The sequence below is a fragment of the Meriones unguiculatus genome, chromosome 5, assembly GCF_030254825.1.
Source record: "Meriones unguiculatus strain TT.TT164.6M chromosome 5, Bangor_MerUng_6.1, whole genome shotgun sequence".
In the NCBI taxonomy this organism is placed as follows: Eukaryota; Metazoa; Chordata; class Mammalia; order Rodentia; family Muridae; genus Meriones; species Meriones unguiculatus.
Genome location: NC_083353.1, coordinates 14,452,092 through 14,471,346, shown reverse-complemented (window position 1 = coordinate 14,471,346; position 19,255 = coordinate 14,452,092). Strand labels below are relative to the sequence as shown.

Genomic DNA, 19,255 nt, shown 5'->3' with positions numbered 1-19,255 from the left:
AAGCAGAAAGGGGAAGCAACCCCTTGCATAATGCTTTGTCCCAGACCGCCAGGAGTTTGATAGGAGTTGAACGGCAGCAGAAATCCATGCATTGAAATCCTATTGCCCAGTCATTCAAACTGTGAGCTTTTATGGAAACAACATTAGCTGCTATCTGAGACCATGGAAAAATGATGGTGGGCTCCTAATTCAATATTGCCAATGTCCTTACTAGACATTCCTGGGAAGCATCTATGTGGAGACTGGCATAATGCCGACACACAACAAAAAGTTCTCAGGAGCCAGCAGAGCCCTGGACCATATGCTTTCCTTGGTCTCTCAGAGGGAACTTAACCTGCCAACACTGGATCTCAGATTCCTGGCCTCCAGAATTGTGAGGTCTGCTGCTTAATGCACCCAGCATGCAGGACAGTGGTGTCTTAGGGTTTATTGCTGTGAGGAGACACCATGATCATGGCAGCTCTTACCAAAAAAAGCATTTACTTGATGCTGGCTTATAGTTTCAGAGGTTTAGTCCATTACCCTCACGGCAGAAAGCATGGCAGTGTGTAGGCAGACAGGGTGCTGGAGAAGGAGCCACAAGTTTTATATCTTGTTCCACAGGCAGCATGAGGAAGACTATGAGCCACACTGGGCATAGCTTGAGTGCAGGAGACCTCAAAGCCCACCCCCAGTGACACACTTCCCTCAACAAGGCCACGCCTCCTAATAGTGCCACTCTCTATGGGACAAGCTTTCAAACACAGGAGTCTATGGGGCCATCCCTATTCAAGCCTCCACATTCCGTTCCTTGGCCCTCACAGGCCTGTAGCCATAACAATGCAAAATGAAGTTAGTCCAACTTCAAAAGCCCTCATTCATAATCTATTACATTCTCAACAATGTTTAAAAGTCTACAGTTCAAAGTCTCTTCTGAGATTCATGCAATCTCTTAACAGTACTCCCCTATAAGATAGAAAGACCTGGAGGGACAAGAGCTCAGAACCTGAAGAGAGCAACAAAACCAAAAAATCTGGGCCCAAGGGCCTTTTCTGAGACCAATACTCCACCAAGGACTATGCATAGAAATACCTAGAACTCCTGTACAGATGTAACTCGTGGCAGCTCAGTATCCAAGTGGGTTCCCTAATAACGGGTACAGGGACTGTCTGACACGAACTCAAGTGGCCTGCTTTTGATCACCATCCTCTAAGGAGGGAGCAGCCTTACCAGGCCACTGAGGAACACAATGCAGCCAGTCCTGATGAGACCTGATAAACTAGGGTCAGATGGAAGGGGAGGAGGACCTCCCTATCAGTGGACTTGGAGAGGGGCACGAGAGGAGATGAGAGAGGAAGGGCAGGATTGGGAGGGGATGAGGGAGAGGCTACAGCTGGGATACAAAGTGAATAAAATGTAATTAATAAAAATTAATTAATTAATTAAAAAATAAAAAACCAATACTCCCCTACAAAATTAAAAAATATCACATACTTCCAACATAATAGCATACGGTTGTAAAATTAATTAACTGTTCTGTATATAGTAATTATTACATGAAATTATTAAGAAATTATTATTAATCTTCTCCCTTCAGGTCTTGTAGGCAGGGTAAGGTTGTGTCCTGACTTCCTTCAATGACTAACAGTTACTTGGAAGCTATAAGCTGAAATAAGACCTTTTATCCCCAAATTGCTTTCTGTCATGGTGTTTGGCCTGGCAACAGAATAAAACTAGAACAGTGTGATTGTCACAGCAGTGACAGAAACTGTCATGACCAAAGAAACTCAGCTGAATGCCATATGGGGAAAAGAGGCTTGCTTTATCAACAAGTTGACAACTAAGTTCTTTGTTTCTGAAGCTAGGAAAGAGTAATTCGAAAGTTTTTCAGCAAAGTTTCTGGGGATCAGACAGAATTACCCAAAATGAGCTGGTCAGTGGCAGCACTTACCTCTAACCCAAGCACTATGAAGGCAGAAGCAGGCAGATCTCTGAGTTCAAGGTCAGCCTGGTCTACAGAGCAAGTTCCAGGACAGCCAGGGTTCCACAGAGAAACTCTGTCTCAAAACACAAAACAACAAAACATTTCCCAAAATGACTCCTACCAGGGTCGTACATGGAGACTAGCTCTGGGCTGGGGAGGAGTTGGATATGCTTGCTTGGATTTTCAACAGGTGCCCAGGGAACTTAGAGCTCATATACTGATTCTACAGCCCTTTCCCGAGCCTGTGGACATTTCACCAACAGGGAGTTCTCATTCCTGTAAGAACTCTTTCGCGGCTAACACGTTCTTAAGTATGTCCGTAAAATAACTGCTTCCTTTTCTCTTTCTGCTTTTGTTTTTCTTTAAGATTCGTTTATTTGTTATTTATATAGTATTCTGCCTGAATGTGAGCCAGCAGGCCAAAAGAGGGCACCAGGTGGTTATGAGCCATGATGTGGTTGCTGGGAACTGAACTCAGGACCTTCGGAAGAACAGACTGAGCTCTTAACCTCTGAGCCATCTCTCCAGCCCCATGCTTTTGTTTTTCTCCTTGTTCTTTTTCTTTATAATTGACTGCATTAAGGTAGAGAAAGCGATTTGAAAGGGTAAAGCAGTAGAGTTTCTAACAAGGTCTAGGCCTGAGCTTCTGGGTACTTAAAAATATACTTTTTATTGATTCTTTGTGATTATTTCTTTACGTAATGTACCCCAATCTCACTCATTTCCCTGTCCCTTCATATTTGCCCTGTGCCCCTATAACCTGCCCCCCAAAAGAAAACAAAAAACAAGAATAAAATAAAATAATAAGCAAAACATAAAAACATTTTGTCTGGAAGCTATTGTGTCACAGTGTGTCTCACAGAATACCCTTGTGTCCACATATCTCTTCTTGCAAGTGTTTACTGCAACGAGTCATTGGTCTGGTTGGAGAATTCTAGCTTCTGCTACACCATCAATACTGGATCCTCACAAGGACTCCTCTTGGATATCCTGTTGTCGGCCTGCGTCACGGAGATCCTGCAGCTTTGGATCTGTAGGACTGTCCCTTTCACACACTCTAGTGATTAATAAATGATTAAATGCTGGGGTGGGCCAAATCAAAGGCCTGGATGTGCTCCTGGGAGGCAGCTGAATTGGTCAGCCTGCCAGCTCTTCCACACCTACAGGACTAGCTCTCCCGCACTGCTCCTGCTGCGCCATATGATGCTGCCATTGGCAGGAGCCAGAGTCAGTTCTCTTGCTCTCATGCCCTCAGGCCCAGCTCACCCACACCCACACCACCAGAGGCAGCTCTGCTGTGTTGCCCAGCTGCGGTGCAGCCCACTCTTCTGAGTGCTGCTGCTGGCCAGGGGTTGGGCCAGTTCTCCTGCTCTCATACTCTTGAGACTGGCTCTCCCAAGCCAACAGGGACAGTTCTACTGTGCTGCCCAGGCGAGGTGCAGGGCCCACTCTCCCAGGGGCTATAGTCAGTGAGAGGTGGGCCAGCCCCCAAGTGCCACAGCCAGTGAGGGGTGGAGCCATCTCTGCACAGCCCTTGGACTTGAACATGTTTCCAGGCAGCAGTCCAGATAAGGGACATCCGCATGGTCTTTAGTGGTAACATAAGCCACGGATATTCTCACAGACTTATGCTGCTGCAAGGCCACAGACCCAGACATGGTGCTCAGTGACAGCATGGGCCAGGGCCTCACCACCGCCTCAGGTGGCAGGGCAGGCTGCTCCTCTCCACCCTAGCATCTCTGACTCCACCTCTCTTCATGATGCTCAAACTGTTCTGCTTCTCTTTCTCTCCCATCTGCCCACCACTATGTTACTTGCACATCAGAGTGGCTCCTGTTGCAGGTGGTACACTTGGCAGGCAGGCCTCTGGGCATCCTTTGCCCCCCCACAAGGTATGGAGGCTAGCAGGCAGGCAGGCCTCCCGAGTGTGTGTGTGTGTGTGTGTGTGTGTGTGTGTGTGTATTACATTTTATTTATTTACTTGGGGAAGGGGATATGTAGATGTCATGTGCACATGTTGTGGCCATGACAAGCTGTTTTCTCCTCCCACTCTGGGGTTGAACTCAGGTTGTCAGACCTAATGGCAAGCATGTTTAGCACTGAACCAGCTCCCTGGTCCTGGATCATGTCTTATATACACATGGAGCATCCACAATTTTCTAGTGTTCCACATCAGAAAAGAATCACAGGAGGGCTGAGAACATCCCAGGGTGTTTATTTTGCCAGCGGGTATGATGAAAGTAGGGCATGCATGAGGGGAGACAGAGAGAACTGAGTGTACACAATAAATCTTTCACTCTGGAAAGGAGCCTGGACTCAGCCCAGAACATGTTTAGTGTGGCTCTGAGGGGTAAAGGTTCAAGAGTACTGTCTCCACTCCGGTGTAAGCAAAGGCTCCTCTAACATTCTAAGACCCCACCCTGTCTCTCCCCTTTTACAAGTTCACACGTGTGCTCTGAGATTAAGGCAATGAGCATGGTTTTGGCATTCCCATCATGGCCGACCTCAAGTTGCCTATCAGTGTGATATCAGTGAGCATGGTGCTGTGAAGACCTGTGCCAGTGGCTCCCAGAGCTGGCAAAGCCAATTCCACACAACCACAAACCACCCTTACGTTTCTAGCTGGGAAAATAGAAACACTAGCAGAAATGTGGTCTCAGCGAGTGTGACACTAGCAAGTCCTCTTTAAATCCTGCTGATGTGCCTGCTGCTATCCTAAGGACTTTAGAGGCTAGCACTTTAAAAATCCAGTCTTCACTGCCAACCTAGGCAGAGGGATAAATGAGGAAACTGAGGCAGGGGAGAACTATCAGTCTGGTATCAGGATAGCTGTGAAGAAGGCAAACTTCGATGGTTTTTTATCAGCCTCCATGCTCTTTAAAACAACACTAAAGAATTTCCCTAAAATTACAGTTTAATGTTGTATTTACTGACCACCTTGCCTAGTTAGACATAAATTAACTGAAACTAAATAAAATTCTAATTTCATGTCCTTAATCTTATTCCAGTGCTCAGCAGTCACATGCTGTTAGTGAGTACTAAACTGGAGACCACAGACAGACATCCCCTCCATCATCACAGGAAATTCCATGAGATGGAGCACCTCTGGAAAGACTGTCAGAAACAGGAAGCCATGCTCCATAAACAGAGGGGGTTAATGAGCTTTGTTTAATGCTATGACTCAGATGCTAAAAGTTCACAGTTGTGTATCTCTTAACTCCAAGATAAGGGTTTCATTCATTTATTCACTCAATGTACATTTAATGAGCACCTACTATGTTCCAGGACTTATGCTAGAGAGAGATAGAAAGATGAACAAAGGGATGTGGCCCTGTCATGTGAGCCAGTGACATGACAGAGGTGGCATTCTTGAGTGTTCTCAGAGTGACAGGTGTTAGAAGAGCTGTTAGGGCTCTCATCTGGAGCATGCTGACCTGCAGAGCAGCAGAGCAGCCAGGTGATGTGAGGGCTGGAGCTCCTGGTAGAAGATCAGATAACAGACCTGAGCACCAGAAACCTCCATGTCTTTCCAGAGCAAACTAGCCACACTTCTGATGTGCTCCTAGGCCAACTGAACCGCCTTCTCTTAAGGGCAGAAGCCCCCAGAATATGGACAGCATAAAGAAATTAAGCACAGTCATTCACTTGTATGAGCAGAGTCTCACCAGGCAATGATGAAGCCTAAGCTGATGCAGACTGCCCCAGCTTGAAACCCCCACAATCCACTTCTGCTGGGACCACCATTGCCAGGCATGCAGACCCTCAGCTTCACCCTGAAAAGCCCTCCTCACTCCTCATCTCAGCCAGAAAAACCTCAGCTTTTCTTCAAATAGCCCCCACATCACAAACATCTACAGGCTTGGCGAGTAGGACCAGGAAGGGAAAGATTCCTTCTCTGTGTGTTCTAGAGTTATTTCTAAAATTATGTTTCAAGCTCAGACTAGGAACTGAGACCACAAGTGATCCAAACAAGGCTCCTGCCTTCTTCTAGGCTCCATTGCAAATGAGTTTCAGGCCTCTGAGTAGATCTCAAAGGGCCAAACACAGCCCCAGCCCTTTGATCATAACTCTACACCAGCCTGGGGATACAGACATCACCCATCCCTGGCTGCAAGACCCTGAATATTCCTAACCATAGATGAGACCATAGCCCCAGAGACTCCTGCACAGATAAACGAGTAGTCGTCCGAGATTCTAGGCACCTGCTACCCTTAGCTCAGGTGTCGCCCCCAGCTCCCGACCCACCCCCAAACACTCACCTCCTCTGAACCTCTCTTCATAGAGTTCACCATTGCATTTACTCTTATGCTATGCCTTATTTGTTTACATTTGTCCTTCTAGACCAATTATATTTGGGGCTTCTTTATTAAATAGATGGTGGAACCCAGCACCCAATACATATAGAAAAAGGTCTGAGGTGAGAGAGAGCAAAATGACAGTAGGACACAGGGTAGAAATCTCCGCAGACCCCCAGGCACATTGCCCTCACTCTCCAACAAGGTCCTCATTGCTTCTTATGGAACAGAGCTGGGGCTGGTTCATTGCTGGGCTCAGCCATGACCTGCATGGGCTGGTTGTTCAGGGCAGCCTCTCGCATCTTGTAGTACATGAATTCATTCTGGCGGAACATACGCAGCTCCATCTCTGTCTGCACCCGCATGGCCTGTGGGACATAGATATACCACTGACAGGGACATGTCCCCAAGACATGGTCGTGACATATCTTTGGATAAATGCCCCTGGTCAATAAAATTCAACTCTATCCCTTCAGAAACTTGTCGTGTGTGTGTGTATGTGTGTGTGTGAGAGAGAGAGAGAGAAAGAGAAAGAGAGAGAGAGGAGGGAGAGGGAGAGAGAGGGAGGGAGAGGGAGGGAGAGAGTGGGGGGAGAGAGGGGAGAGAGAAAGAAGGAAGCACCATGTGGTCTGGTGGTGTTGCAATATGCCTAGCACCACAGAGGGAGGGAGCTGGACCCAGGAGACAGTAGCTGAAGGGTTGTTGTCAGCAGAGAATGCTTCTTGTCATCGTCAGGTGAGGAGCTGGGTCTGAATCCTTGATCCTGAACTCTGTGCTTGTGGGACCTCAACAAAGGGGCTTGACCACTTCAGCCCCGTTTCACCATCCAGGAGACAGTGAGATTTCTGTGCACTTCACAGCAGGTTGGGAAGCTTGGAGTGTACAACACAGAACAAAGTCTTTGCTCTCCCACATACCCACAGAGGATATGCAGAAAGAGCTTGGTGCTCAGAGGCTCCAGACACAGTGGTAAGATTGACAGGGGCTCTGCCTTTGACAAGCTTAGTCAATGTACTAAGTTTATATCCTGGATATAAAACTAGCCAGCTCCGACCTCCCCATCAAACCACTGGATAGCTACAGACAGAGTGTACCCCTCTCTTGGAAGTCTGTTTCCTCATATCAATCAAGGGAGAGGGCTAACGCATTCTAAGTTCCTTTCTGGTCTAGCTGGCATCCACAAAGCAAAGTCCAGATGAACCAGGACTTCCATCTCAAGAGACCCCCAAACAGTACAGTGACAGCTGGGTTATTTACCTCTAAGTCCTTGGTGATGGGGTGGGAGGGTCCGTGTGTCACCAGCAGAATCGCATAGGCTTTGCAGATCATCCCGTGCCCAACCTCGATGTTACCAGCATGCCAGTTGGTCAGGCCTGCCCGCATCACAGCCATACCCAGTTGGGCATTGTTATGGTGGTAGAGCTTCCTGCAGAGGCACAGAATGTGATCATGACCCATCATTCCAACTGTCCTTACATCTCGACCGCACAGGACAACTCCTAACACACCCTGGTGGCTATCACTGACACCTTGACATACATAATTTAGCATCACTTGAGAGAAGAGTCTCAATGAGGACCTTTCTAGGTTAGGTTGCTATGGGTATGAGTGTGGGCATCTGTCCTGAGGACCCATCCATAGCACCATTCCCTGAGAAGGGGATCCTAGATTTGAGCAGCGAGGACAAACTGAGAGCAACCTTGCGTGCATTCATTCCCTCTCTCTGCCCTTGACTGTGGGTTTGATGTGACCTCAGCTTGCTCTGTGCAATGATGGATTGTGACCTGGAGTTGTAAACTAAAATAAACCGTTTTGCTTCTAATCCGTATTCTGTCACAGCAAATGGAAATGACACCAAAGCCAGCACTGGTCAAGTCCATGCAGTCTTCCCACTAGTGCTATGAGGCACCAGCGGCTTGTTGTGGGGTATTGAAATACATAGAAGTGACTAATGTTCTACACGGTGAAGCCAGGAGAGTTGGGAATCTGACACGGACCACCAAGCTAAGGCTTCATGGATGACAAAACAGACCTATCTATGCCTGAGCCTAGGGAGCTGGGTGCCATCTGCAGCATCCCTTGTCCTCTGGGGAATGTATAAAGAAGCTCAAGGTCGGAACTATAACTTCAGTGTTCTTCCTGGATGGCACTGTATTTTCTTCTCCTGGCAAGGCTCCTTTGTAGCATGCTGGACAGCGTACCTGAATTTTTGATGACCATCCTCCTTCAAAGAAAAGCTTTCTTATGACAATGCACTCATCTTATCAGAAACACAAATTCCTATGCTAATGTGAACATAGAAGGCAATCGAGAACATTGGTGGAGGAAAATGAGGAAGCAGCACATTATGATTTATAAGCAAGAATGGCTTCTCTCTCTTCATAGTGTGTCTGTGAAAACTCTATGCATGTATGGTATATATCTGCATACACATGTACTTACGTGTATATCTATGTACACATATGCTTACTATATAAAGATATACACAAGGCAAATATATTGCTATGGTTTAAATAGTGCCTGCCCAGAAAACCTGTGTTAAAGGCTTTGTCATAGGTTATTAAAGGGAGAATAAAAAAAAAAAAAAGTTTTCCAAGCACTTAAAATCAAGCTTCATTTAGGAAAATCAAAAGCAGAAGATGCGGATCAAGTGACAAATAAAGGAGTAAACACAAACCAACCAGAGGTGGCAAGTAGGCGTCACCTGAGGATCAGATGACCTTTTGATCATTATTACTTGGAACACCATGGTAAAAGGTTCATTTGTAAGGAGATGCACGACCATGACCATGACCTATTGCTAATGCTGTTTGTGTGTAAAGGAGGAGCAATCAAATGTGTGCCATCTCTCTGGTGTTCCTGAAATAGACCGTTTCAGACTACCTGAGTTTCAGGACCATCACCTACATGTAGCCATCCACCATCCTCCTGGCATAATGCGAGGCCTCCTCAAAGGCCTGGAGGTAGGAGAGGACCTCTGACACAATGCTTAGCAGCCGAAGCACGTAGAGGTTGGTGTCGGCAAACACCGGTTCCTGCTTCTCCAGGCACTCCCGACACAGCTTCACAACCTGAGGGGAGACACAGCTTCATCTTCACCACGTGCCACAGTACATGCTTGCCTGACAGGTGGAACATCAAGACAACACTACGCTCACTCCTTGAGAGCTGCAGAGATTTCTGATGGGGGGAGGGGAAACAAGGTTTGTGGTTTGAACTAACAGAATGGCCTGCGTGGCTAAGATGTAGGCATGGGAAAGGGTAGAGTTGGGACATAAAGATGATAAACAAAGTGAGGAATTTTCAGTCAGTAAGCAGCAGAGCAGTGGAAACTACATATGCATGTATGTGTGCGTATCTACATCCACACTAAACTTGCGCATATGTGTGTATAGATAAATCAAGGGAAGTGTATTGATACGGTTTGGTTCAGTGTCCACTCCTAAGGCCTGTGGTTCAAGGCTTAGTCATCAGCCTGTAATGTTACTGGAAGATAGGCATGGAGAGGGGAGAAGCTGGGGAATGGAGCTGGTGGAGCCCCACACTTATTCTTGTTCCTAACAAAAAGGTCATAGATTCCCTACCATAAATAACACTCAGTTTTCATGGTTTCTCCACCTGACAGTGCAATGCCCAGTGGGCAGCAACAGGGTGTGAGAGGCATATATTCAGTGACAGGAAAACAAGCAGGCCCTTCTCAGGGTCCGTTCTTCCATTTCTGATGCCACCTGGGCTGTCACAGGCACACACCCCCAACCCCTAGCACATGGATCCAGCAGTCTTTGCTCTTCTGGGCCAGCTCTCCTTGGGCTGAGCATTCACTGAGAACACACCCTTCAAGGGCACTAAGATAGGAAGGCAGGAAGAGATATGGCCTTCTAGGAAACGCAGCCTGTTCAGTACTATCCCCCTTTCCCTTCACACACCTCCCTTATTTCCACCCTCCCCCATCACTATCCCCTCTTAGAAGTGCTCTCACCTCATGATACAAACCCTCAGAGCGAGCCTTGTCTATTTTTTCCAGTGTATCCTTTGAGAACTGTGTTATCTCTTTCACCACTTCCTGGGATGGCTGGAAAAGAGAGGGGCATCCAGCTTGAGGTCACCTCATGGGGCAGCCCATTTTTATCTCAGAGTACCTGAAGGCTGGGAGGGTAGGGCACTTGCCTTGTACACATAAGGCCCAAGGTTCAATCCCACTACTACCACAAAGGACACAAAAGTAAACTATCTTCCGACATCTGCCATTTAAGACAGTCACCGTAATGAATTTATTCACTGTAGTGAAGGAATCAGCCTTCTTCATTCTTCTTCACTTGAAGAAATGAATGACATTTCTCAAGATCCCTGTAGCTTTTCCAACTGCCTCTTCATGCGGCTTTTCCCACTTTAGTTTAGGTCGGTTTGTTTGGGAGGGTTCCACAGACGGGTGCTGTGTTCACAGTGTCTCCACCCTTCTTCCCACCGCAGGCCGAATTGCTGCACCCCTTCCCAGTGCTGCTCCTATACAGCGTAAGGATGACTACTTGGCTTAGACACCTTATCGGGAAGCTCGCCTCTGAGGAAAACTGAGTGTCTGTCTCTCAGCAGCCACTGACTGCATGTCCCTCCTCATGTAAGGCCAGAACCTTGTAAGAGTTCCCTGTCCACAGTGTTCCCCGGAACATTGATTATTGACCTTATGAAGGTCTTGCTCAGGCAATCGTACTGTTGAGATTTCATGGGTGTGGCTTTGTGTCTCTAGAAGACACTACTTCACAGCAGGCATCCTGGTCCTCTGGCTCTTACAATCTTTCTGCTCCTCTAACATCACTGTCCCTGAGCCCTGAGTGTAGGAGCTGCATTGCAGGTGCAGCATTTGGAGCTGGTCACCCCTGTGGTCACTTATCCTCTGCATTTTGGCCAGTTGTGGATCTGTCATACTCTGTCAGTGCAAAAAAGAAGCTTCTTTAATGTGGAGTAAGAACTGCATTATCTATGATCTAAGGATCAATATTTAGAATACAGTTAAAAGTTATATTGTTTTAGGAAAATAGTAGGCCCTCCTCTGGGTTCCATGGCCTCTCTATCCATGGGTAGAGTGTCAGGTGGGAACTCTTTCCTAATGATTGGGCCTTAAGTCCAATTAGATATTTGCTCTTTACCTCCAACATAAAGTTGACACTACCGAATCACTGAGATCCTGCCCGGCCAATCATCATTGTGGTTTTTAGGCTTTACATGTGGATAGAACTACCAGTTTTTCTCCCCTGAAAGGGAGAAAGAGTTCTGTGAGAACTGTTCCCCAAGAACAGTTCCTCCAAGTCCTATTTCTGGTGTGTGATGTCTTCTGTAATACGGTCTTAGCTCCAAGTGCCGGGAGGCAACCAAGAGCAAAGACAGTAGCCTGTATTGTCTGGGGAGTCCCTTGGACATCCCTGACCCATACCTGGCACTGGAGTTTTTATTTGACAGTCTAGAGTTCTGAGTGAGAGCATTATCAGCCAAGGTTGGGTAACTCCATTTAAACTACACACACACACACACACACACACACACACTCACTCACACACACACACACACAAAGGGGGGGCATTTTAAATATGGATTTTTAAATAAGCTATGCAACCTGAACTAGGCCTGTCTTATTTTTTCATTTATGTGTATGAGAGAGAGAGAGAGAGAGATGTATGTTCATATGTCTCTAGAGGCCAGAAGAGGGCATTGGCTTCCATGGACTTGGGGTCACAGGCAGGTGGGAGCTGCCTGCCCAATATGGGTATTAGGAATGAAACCTAAGTCTTCTGGAAGAGCAGCAAGCACTCACCCACTGAACCACCTCTACAGCCCCCTTTTTACATGTCAGTGACTAAGGCTCAGAACTTTGTTACCCCTTGTCCTTGGCAGCATGAGCCAAAGAGTGAAAAGGACAGAGTATGAAGGATGTTTGTTCCTGGCCTTGGAAAAGTAGCCTTGAAGCCTAGAAAAAGAAAAACCTCATCAGGCTAAACAGTGTCCAGAGGTACAACTGAGGAAGGTGTTTTATATTTTCTCCTTTAAAACGTTTTGTTTGCATTTCCCGGAGGTTACTGTGCTCCTCACAGTAGCACAGTAGAAGGTGGTAGAAGACCTTCTGGTGCTGACTGACCAAGACACTGCTTATCCAGCTTTGGGAAAGTGTTGTGTGAGAAAGAGAAGGGAAACAGCAAGCTTGGTGTGGTGGTTCAGTCCTGTAGTTACAGCCCTTGAGAGCCTGAGTTGCGAGGCCTAGAGTTCAAGGGCCTCCTTGGCTACATGTTGTAGATAGAAACATGCTTTGGTCCCAGGTGTAAGATGTGGGACTGATTGAGATAGTCCACAGTAACAGACTATTTGCCTCATTGGGGCTCTGAGAGGCGCTCTTTGCCAGCTGCAGATAGTTTAAAGCTGAGGACTCTGGAGAGAGAATAAATTCCAGAGCTCAGATTGCATGGAGGAGTCCTGAGAAAGAACAGGCTGCTGCTGTCCTCCCGTCAGGTCCTGTTGCTGTTGTTGCAGTGAGACAAGAAGTTGGAGGTCTCCTGAAACAAGGATTGGACTGGCTCCAGGGAACCCAATGACCCTGACCAGCAGGAAGCAGCTAAGGGAACTGCGCCCCCTCTTCCACTAACCCTTTCTCTCTCCTACCTGGTGTTGGGTGTTGGAAAGGAGTAGGGTGAAAGAGATATAAGAAATGTAAATAAAAGTTTTTAAAAAGTATATCAACAGCTACACAGCAAGTGCAGGTCAAACTGTGCCTTATGAGACACTGTCTTACATAAATCAAAGCAAAATAATTGTGATGACACAGTACATAGTTCAAGCTGAGGGGAAGGAACACTGTTAAATTCTTTCAACCTTCCATTTTACAGATGAGGAAAATGAGACCCCAAAGGGAAAGACTTGCCCAAGCTCAGACACTCAGGGTTATGTCTGGTCTAGAAAATAGGTCTCCTCATTTTTCTTTTTTTTCCCCCGCTTAATGCATTACAATAGCTTAAAAAGAAATTAAAGAAAAGAAAAACGATAGCCTTGCAAGGCACACAGCTGCAATCTCAGCCCTTGGGAAGGTGATGAGTTAGAAGATAGTCTGACCTAAATAGTGAGCTTAAGACCAGCGCGGGCCACACAGCAGGACTCCCACAAATTGTCCTCTGATCGCCACATGTACACACATGCGTACAGGCCAAAAGGCATACATACAGAATAGGGACATACACAAATACACAAATAAATAAATGTGCTTTTTGTTTTCATTCTGTTTTTTTGTGGGGGTTGATTATTTGCTTTTGAGACAGGGTCTCTCTATTATGTTGCTCTGGCTGTTCTAGAACTCACTATGTAGAGCAAGCTGGCCTCAAACTCATAGAGACCAACCTACTTCTACCTCCCTGAAATTAAAGACATGTCCCACCACACCCAGCCAATAAATCTAATTTAAATGTCTTAAGATAGAAAACCCAATTTGGTGTCTAAAAAATATGAGAAAGATTTTGCTTTGAATCTAGTTAGGTTCGAGCAGAAACCATCAATCATTTCTCAGAGACATGTCAACCTGAGAGAATCCGCATGTTATTCCCACTAGCAACTGGTGTACAGCAATAGAGTTGGGCCCCAAACCACCATCGCCTCCTGATGGTGGGAACCCGCCAAAAATATAGAAAGACTTAAACTACTACGTGTTGTAGAATTTTGAAAGGGGAAAAAAGGATCTTGTTTATTTCCCGCAAAAAAATATACTTAAAAAATACTAACAGTATACAAGTCCTTTGACTCTGTTAAAAAAAAAAGAAAAGAAAAGAAAAGAAAAAGAAAAAGAGTTTGTTCCTGTAAACACATAGTTTTTGGCCCGAACTATTTTATCTCCTGCATGGGAGTCGACTAAACTTCTCTACCCCATGCTTCACTGACCAACTGGTCACAGCTTTCTTCTAGTTCCTTCTGCATGGATACTGACTATGCTTGCATGCCTCTTTTAATTTTCCTAATGTGGTAAACAGACATGACATTATAAATTGAACGGCAACCTCTCAAAATCATATGTTGAGGTCCTAAGCCCCAAGACCTCAGAATGCATCCTGACTTGGAAGTGGCATCCTTGCAGATACAATTACTTAAGATGAGTCACGTTGAAGGAAGCAGGGTGGATCCCAAACCACACAGCCGGTAACCTTTTTAAAAAAAAAAAAAAAAAAAAAAAAAGACCAACAAGCAAAAGGAAAGATGATGTAAAGAGACACTGGTAAAGACAGCCTTCTACAAGCTCAGGAGAAACATCTAGAAGATCCTTCTCGCATAGCCTGTTGATGGCTGGACCATGGGCCTCAGGCTTTCCGAGCCGTAAGACTGGTTACACCGAGGTTTAAACGATCCAGTTTGGAGCATGTGCTGTGGCACCTCGAGCAATCTAAGATATGTACATGGCATCTTTGGGCCCCTTACCTCGTTTCCCTTGAGGAACAGATCTCACTGCAGAGCTGCATATACACACCTGCTTCATGCATTTAAATGGCGTAGGGTCTTTTTCTCTGTTTAAATATTTCCCTGTGTATTGATGTGGGGTTTTTTCACTATTTCATTGTTTCTGACAGCACCACCACCGTCTATCTTTATCCACGCACCTTTTAGTGAATGTGGAAGTGCCTCTTCTGGCTGGATTCTTAGAAGGAGAACTCGCTGGTGAAAAACAGTGTCCCATGCCCTGCTGCCCCGCTTTCCCCTCCTGTACGCTCCCAGGCAGGAAACACATGAGCAATTGGCACCTTCTCTGCTTTCTGCTTCCTGTTCCTATGTTATGTAAGTGTCTGACTAGTTCACTCTCATTTTTGGCATGAGGCTTTCGCTAGCTACCCTGTCCCCTGGCAGCTCAGCTCTCTCCCAGCTCGGCAAGCCTGGCCCATCTTCATAGTACCCACCTCTACAGAACTAGGCAAACCATATCAAATCCCTTTTTCTGATGGATTTTGATCTGCAGTTCTCCGCATTACGTCATCTGCGCAGGGTGAGAGTGGGGAACATAAGCCCGAGTGCCTTGTGCCCGCCCTTTTACACAGGTCATCTCACCCACTGTCACAATAACCATGTAGTCAGGCCATTGTTCTTTCACAGAGAAGACTGGCTTCTTCAAACTTCCCCCCGAACCAGCTGGGGCCTGCCTGCCCTGCTCTGCGCTCTATCCCATGCCATTCCTCAAGGCTATAAACCCCACTCTTGCCCAGGTCCTGGGAAGGCAGCCTCTGGCCCGGAGGTGCTGTGTACCTTGGGATCTTCCTTCACGGCCGTGAAAAGGTCGTCCTTCAGCCCCTTCTGGCAGTGCTCGCAGGAGCAGTCGAAGTAGTACTGCTTTTTCAGCTGCTGCCTGCGCTCCTCGCTGAGGTGGAGGAAGTCGACATAGGACACTGTCAGCTCCTCACCTTCCGAGATCTTTCCCAGGGCCCGGAGCTCAATTCTGGTGCAAGACAAAAGAAAGTCACAGAACCCAGGCTGGTCAGCGTTCTCCAGGGCTTCCAGGAGCCCAGCCTCAATGACAACAGCTTCCACTAAGGCTCTTGGAAAATGCCCATTCTCTCCAGAGAGGTCATGGTCTAGAGCAAAGTTATCAGACTCATTCGATAGCACATCTGCTCCATTCAGCTAATTTTTCTGGAATTGGTTCAAATAGAAGTCCCATAAAGGACCTGGCTTGGTTTTAAAGCCCTTAGCAGTTTCTATAGTTCCATATGCTCAGTCACGGATCACCTGTAACATATGGGAATAATAACACAAATCTAAACATTGTGTTCTTAGTTTGAAGACTACATCCTGTGTAACATACCTGTTAAGCTGCCACCATCGTGGGCCATCCTGTGCTAAACCTTTTAAGGTCCTTTGTACCTTATGCTTCTAATCAACAGTTCAGGCCTACATTATAAAGGGAATTTATGTTCACTGTAGACCATCAAAGGAATTTAAATACATAAAGGCTGTGGCTCTTACCCTGGTCCACTTAGTGTTTTGGAAGGTGGTGCTATCTGGCCATTAGTAGCAGTATTTTTACTTTTTTATTTCCACTCAGTCTAGCTATGGTCCTCCAGTTACTCAGAAAACTAGCCACCTTACTGTATAATAACACGGAAGGTGCTGAAGTGAAAAGGCCCCGAACAGCTGAAATCCAACCAGCTAAGCCATTACAGTACCTCTCAGCCATGCTTCTCCACCACAAACTCAGACTGCAAGAATGGAGGGGCGGGGGCAAGGCCTGTAAGGCCAGTCCTCAGTGTTCCTGTATACTAAGAGCCTGGAGTCTCACTGCCCAGGGAACAAGTGGCAAAAAGCAGCAGGCTGAAAAGAAATTATTGGTCATCACCTCCCAGAAAGATTGTTAGGTACCATGTGGAAAGCAAGATCCCAAGCCCCAGAAAGGTCCAGAGACACCCCCATCCGTGTCTTCTGTGAAGATAAAGAAGCAGCTGTTGAGAGGCAGGGCTACGGAGTCCCTGCTATCTGGGGTCGTCACTTAAGCCTTTCCCAAAAGTGGAGGACATGTGCTAATGCCGAGGGCTGGGCTCAGAGTGCACCTTGGTAGGGAGCGCTTGCTAAGTGTTCAGGACCCCCTGGCTCTCCCAGCACTGAAGCCGGGAAAAGGGAGAGAATGAATGTGGAGAGACACCACCGAGCAGAGCCTTGGCAGCCAGAATGCCACTCTCCTCTTGCTCCCTCATCCCCTTTGAAAGGGGAAAGAAGAAAGAACAGGGGCACTTTTCATATCCTGTCTTATAACATACATGTAAAGCCCATGTTGTCAAAAGGAATCTGCATGTTACTGATAACACTGATTTGTGTGTTCTGAGATAACCACTATCAACACACCATACACACACACACACACACACACACACACACACACACACAGCCTAGAGCCCACTGAGCAGTACAAGGTCAATACTGACACACTAACTAGACCCAGTATTTCATGAAGCATCTTGGTCCAAACAGCCACAGAGTGAACTAAGAGTGTAAGGAATGATGACCAGAGAAGCACAGACACTGCGTCTCAGAGATGTGGCTGTCCACTGACCTGATGGGGAAGACTCTGCTCCAGAATGGCTGACTGCTTGTGTCCCCCCCACCCACATTATAATCTGCCAGCAGAGACCACAGAGAAGGCAGCTGTTTCTGAGGATGTAGTCTGCTGCCTTCGCAGACAGTTGGCTCTCTGATAGAGCATAGTTTCAATGTTAAGCCCTTGTGGTGCCAGGCAGCCAGAGCTCTGGCATTCCAGGGTCACTTTCCAATTTTCAGCACAGCTGTAGCTGAAGTTATAAAAAAAAAAAAAAAAAAGCAGGAGAGGACAGCCAGGTGTGACCCTGCTCACTGCTCTCCTGAGAGTCCTGATATTTCCAAGCTGTAGAGGACCCTCATTTCATAGAAAAGGCTGCCAACATCAGAGAAATAAGTCATTTCCCTCAAAGTACCAGAGCTCAAGAAGACTGAACCAAGGTCAGAATTCAGGTACCTTTTGTGCCCTTTAGGCTTACAGCCAATGGCTTTCAGCTGCCTCCTGGGTCTGTGATGGATACACAGGGAAGGGCCTTGTTTTTAGGGCTCCACTGATGTTCTAAAATGTCCTATGTGAGCCATTCCTGGGCTAGTAAAGACAGTGGATGGCTAGTGTCCTGGCATAATAGGATGGCAAAGCGGAAGCATTCTTCTATTTAGCCACATCCCCAGCCTCCATATCCTATATTTTGGTCATGAAATTTGGGGGATTATGAACTCCTCACTAGACCCATTTACAAAGCTGGCCACAATGGAGACATATCATGTTCCAGTATGGTTCAGTGGCAAATTGGTTAGTATTTTCAGAAACTGAGGTCTTGCTATGCAAGACCTCAGATATAGCAGATTATTTAAATAGTTGGGAAGGGGGATCAAAACCAAATGAGTGCTACATAGGAAGTTCAGGGTCAGCATGGGTTATTCAGTAGGCTCCCATATATGAAAGAAAGAAAGAAAGAAAGAAAGAAAGAAAGAAAGAAAGAAAGAAAGAAAGAAAGAAAGAAAGAGAAGCGAGTGAGGAACAGGAAAGAAGAGGAGGAGTAAAATGAAGGAAAACAAGAAAAAAAAAAAGAGAAAAGGGGGAAGGAGAAGGACCGGGAGGAAAGAGAGGAAAAAGGAAGTTTCCAAAAGGGAATTAACTTTGTCACTTCAATATGAACATATGGCTATAATCTCAGCTACTCCAAAGACTAAAGCAATAAGCTCAAGTGCCTAGACAACAAAGCTTAAGGCAAACCTAGGCAAATTAGTGATGGTTTCAAAATTAAAAAAAAAAAAAAAAGGCTGGAGGTATATCTCAGTGGTGGATTGCTTGTTTGACAGCTGAGGCCTTAGGTTCATTCTCTAGGACTAGAAAGAAGGAAAAAGAAGAGTAGAGGTGAGGGAGGAGGAAAGAGAGAATCCATAAATCCCACCCCATTTCACACTACAAATGCCTCGCAATACATAGTAGGGTATGTCCAAATAAATTCATGATATGTTGAAAACACTAAAGCATGTATTTAATACACCTCATACTGAGCATCATGGCTTAGCTTTGCCTGCCTTAAATATGCTCAAAACATATTCAATAGCCCATGGTCAGGTAAAACCAGCCAGCACAAAGCCTGTTTTACAGCGAAAGGATGAATGTCTCCCATAGTTTATCACCATACTAAAGTTGAGAAACATCATGGTTATATCACTACCTGTTTGTTATTATCATAAAGCATTGAAACCGTTAAGTCAAACCACCATAAATTACAAACTATCTTTATCCAGAATCAGGAACGAAGGGATGAACAGTGATTAAAATCATCACTGCAGGAGCCAATGAGGGCTTAGCCCTGCTCTTGCCTCCACGCAGCTTCCTCCGCCAGTCTGATTTCCCCTGGGGCCCACCCCTTCCAGTACACTACACTTCTGTAGTGGAGCTAGCCAAACTACAAGCAAGCAGCTTATCCGAGTGTTTCTTGAAGGCATT

At 46.2% G+C, this 19,255-nt stretch overlaps 1 protein-coding gene across 2 annotated transcripts in view; it reads right to left on the bottom strand.

Moving 5' to 3' along the window:
* Positions 1-5,188: 5,188 nt before the first annotated feature.
* Positions 5,189-19,255, bottom strand: part of Smyd1 (SET and MYND domain containing 1) — a 40,002-nt gene continuing 25,935 nt past the window's right edge. For both annotated transcript variants that reach the window (XM_021658966.2, XM_021658967.2), the window contains 5 exons: positions 15,514-15,703; positions 10,238-10,330; positions 9,166-9,329; positions 7,516-7,684; positions 5,189-6,626 (listed from right to left, as the gene is read on the bottom strand). In XM_021658966.2, coding sequence (XP_021514641.1) covers positions 6,468-6,626; positions 7,516-7,684; positions 9,166-9,329; positions 10,238-10,330; positions 15,514-15,703 — 775 coding nt within the window. In that variant the 3' untranslated portion in view covers positions 5,189-6,467. The remainder of the gene's footprint in view (positions 6,627-7,515; positions 7,685-9,165; positions 9,330-10,237; positions 10,331-15,513; positions 15,704-19,255) is intronic.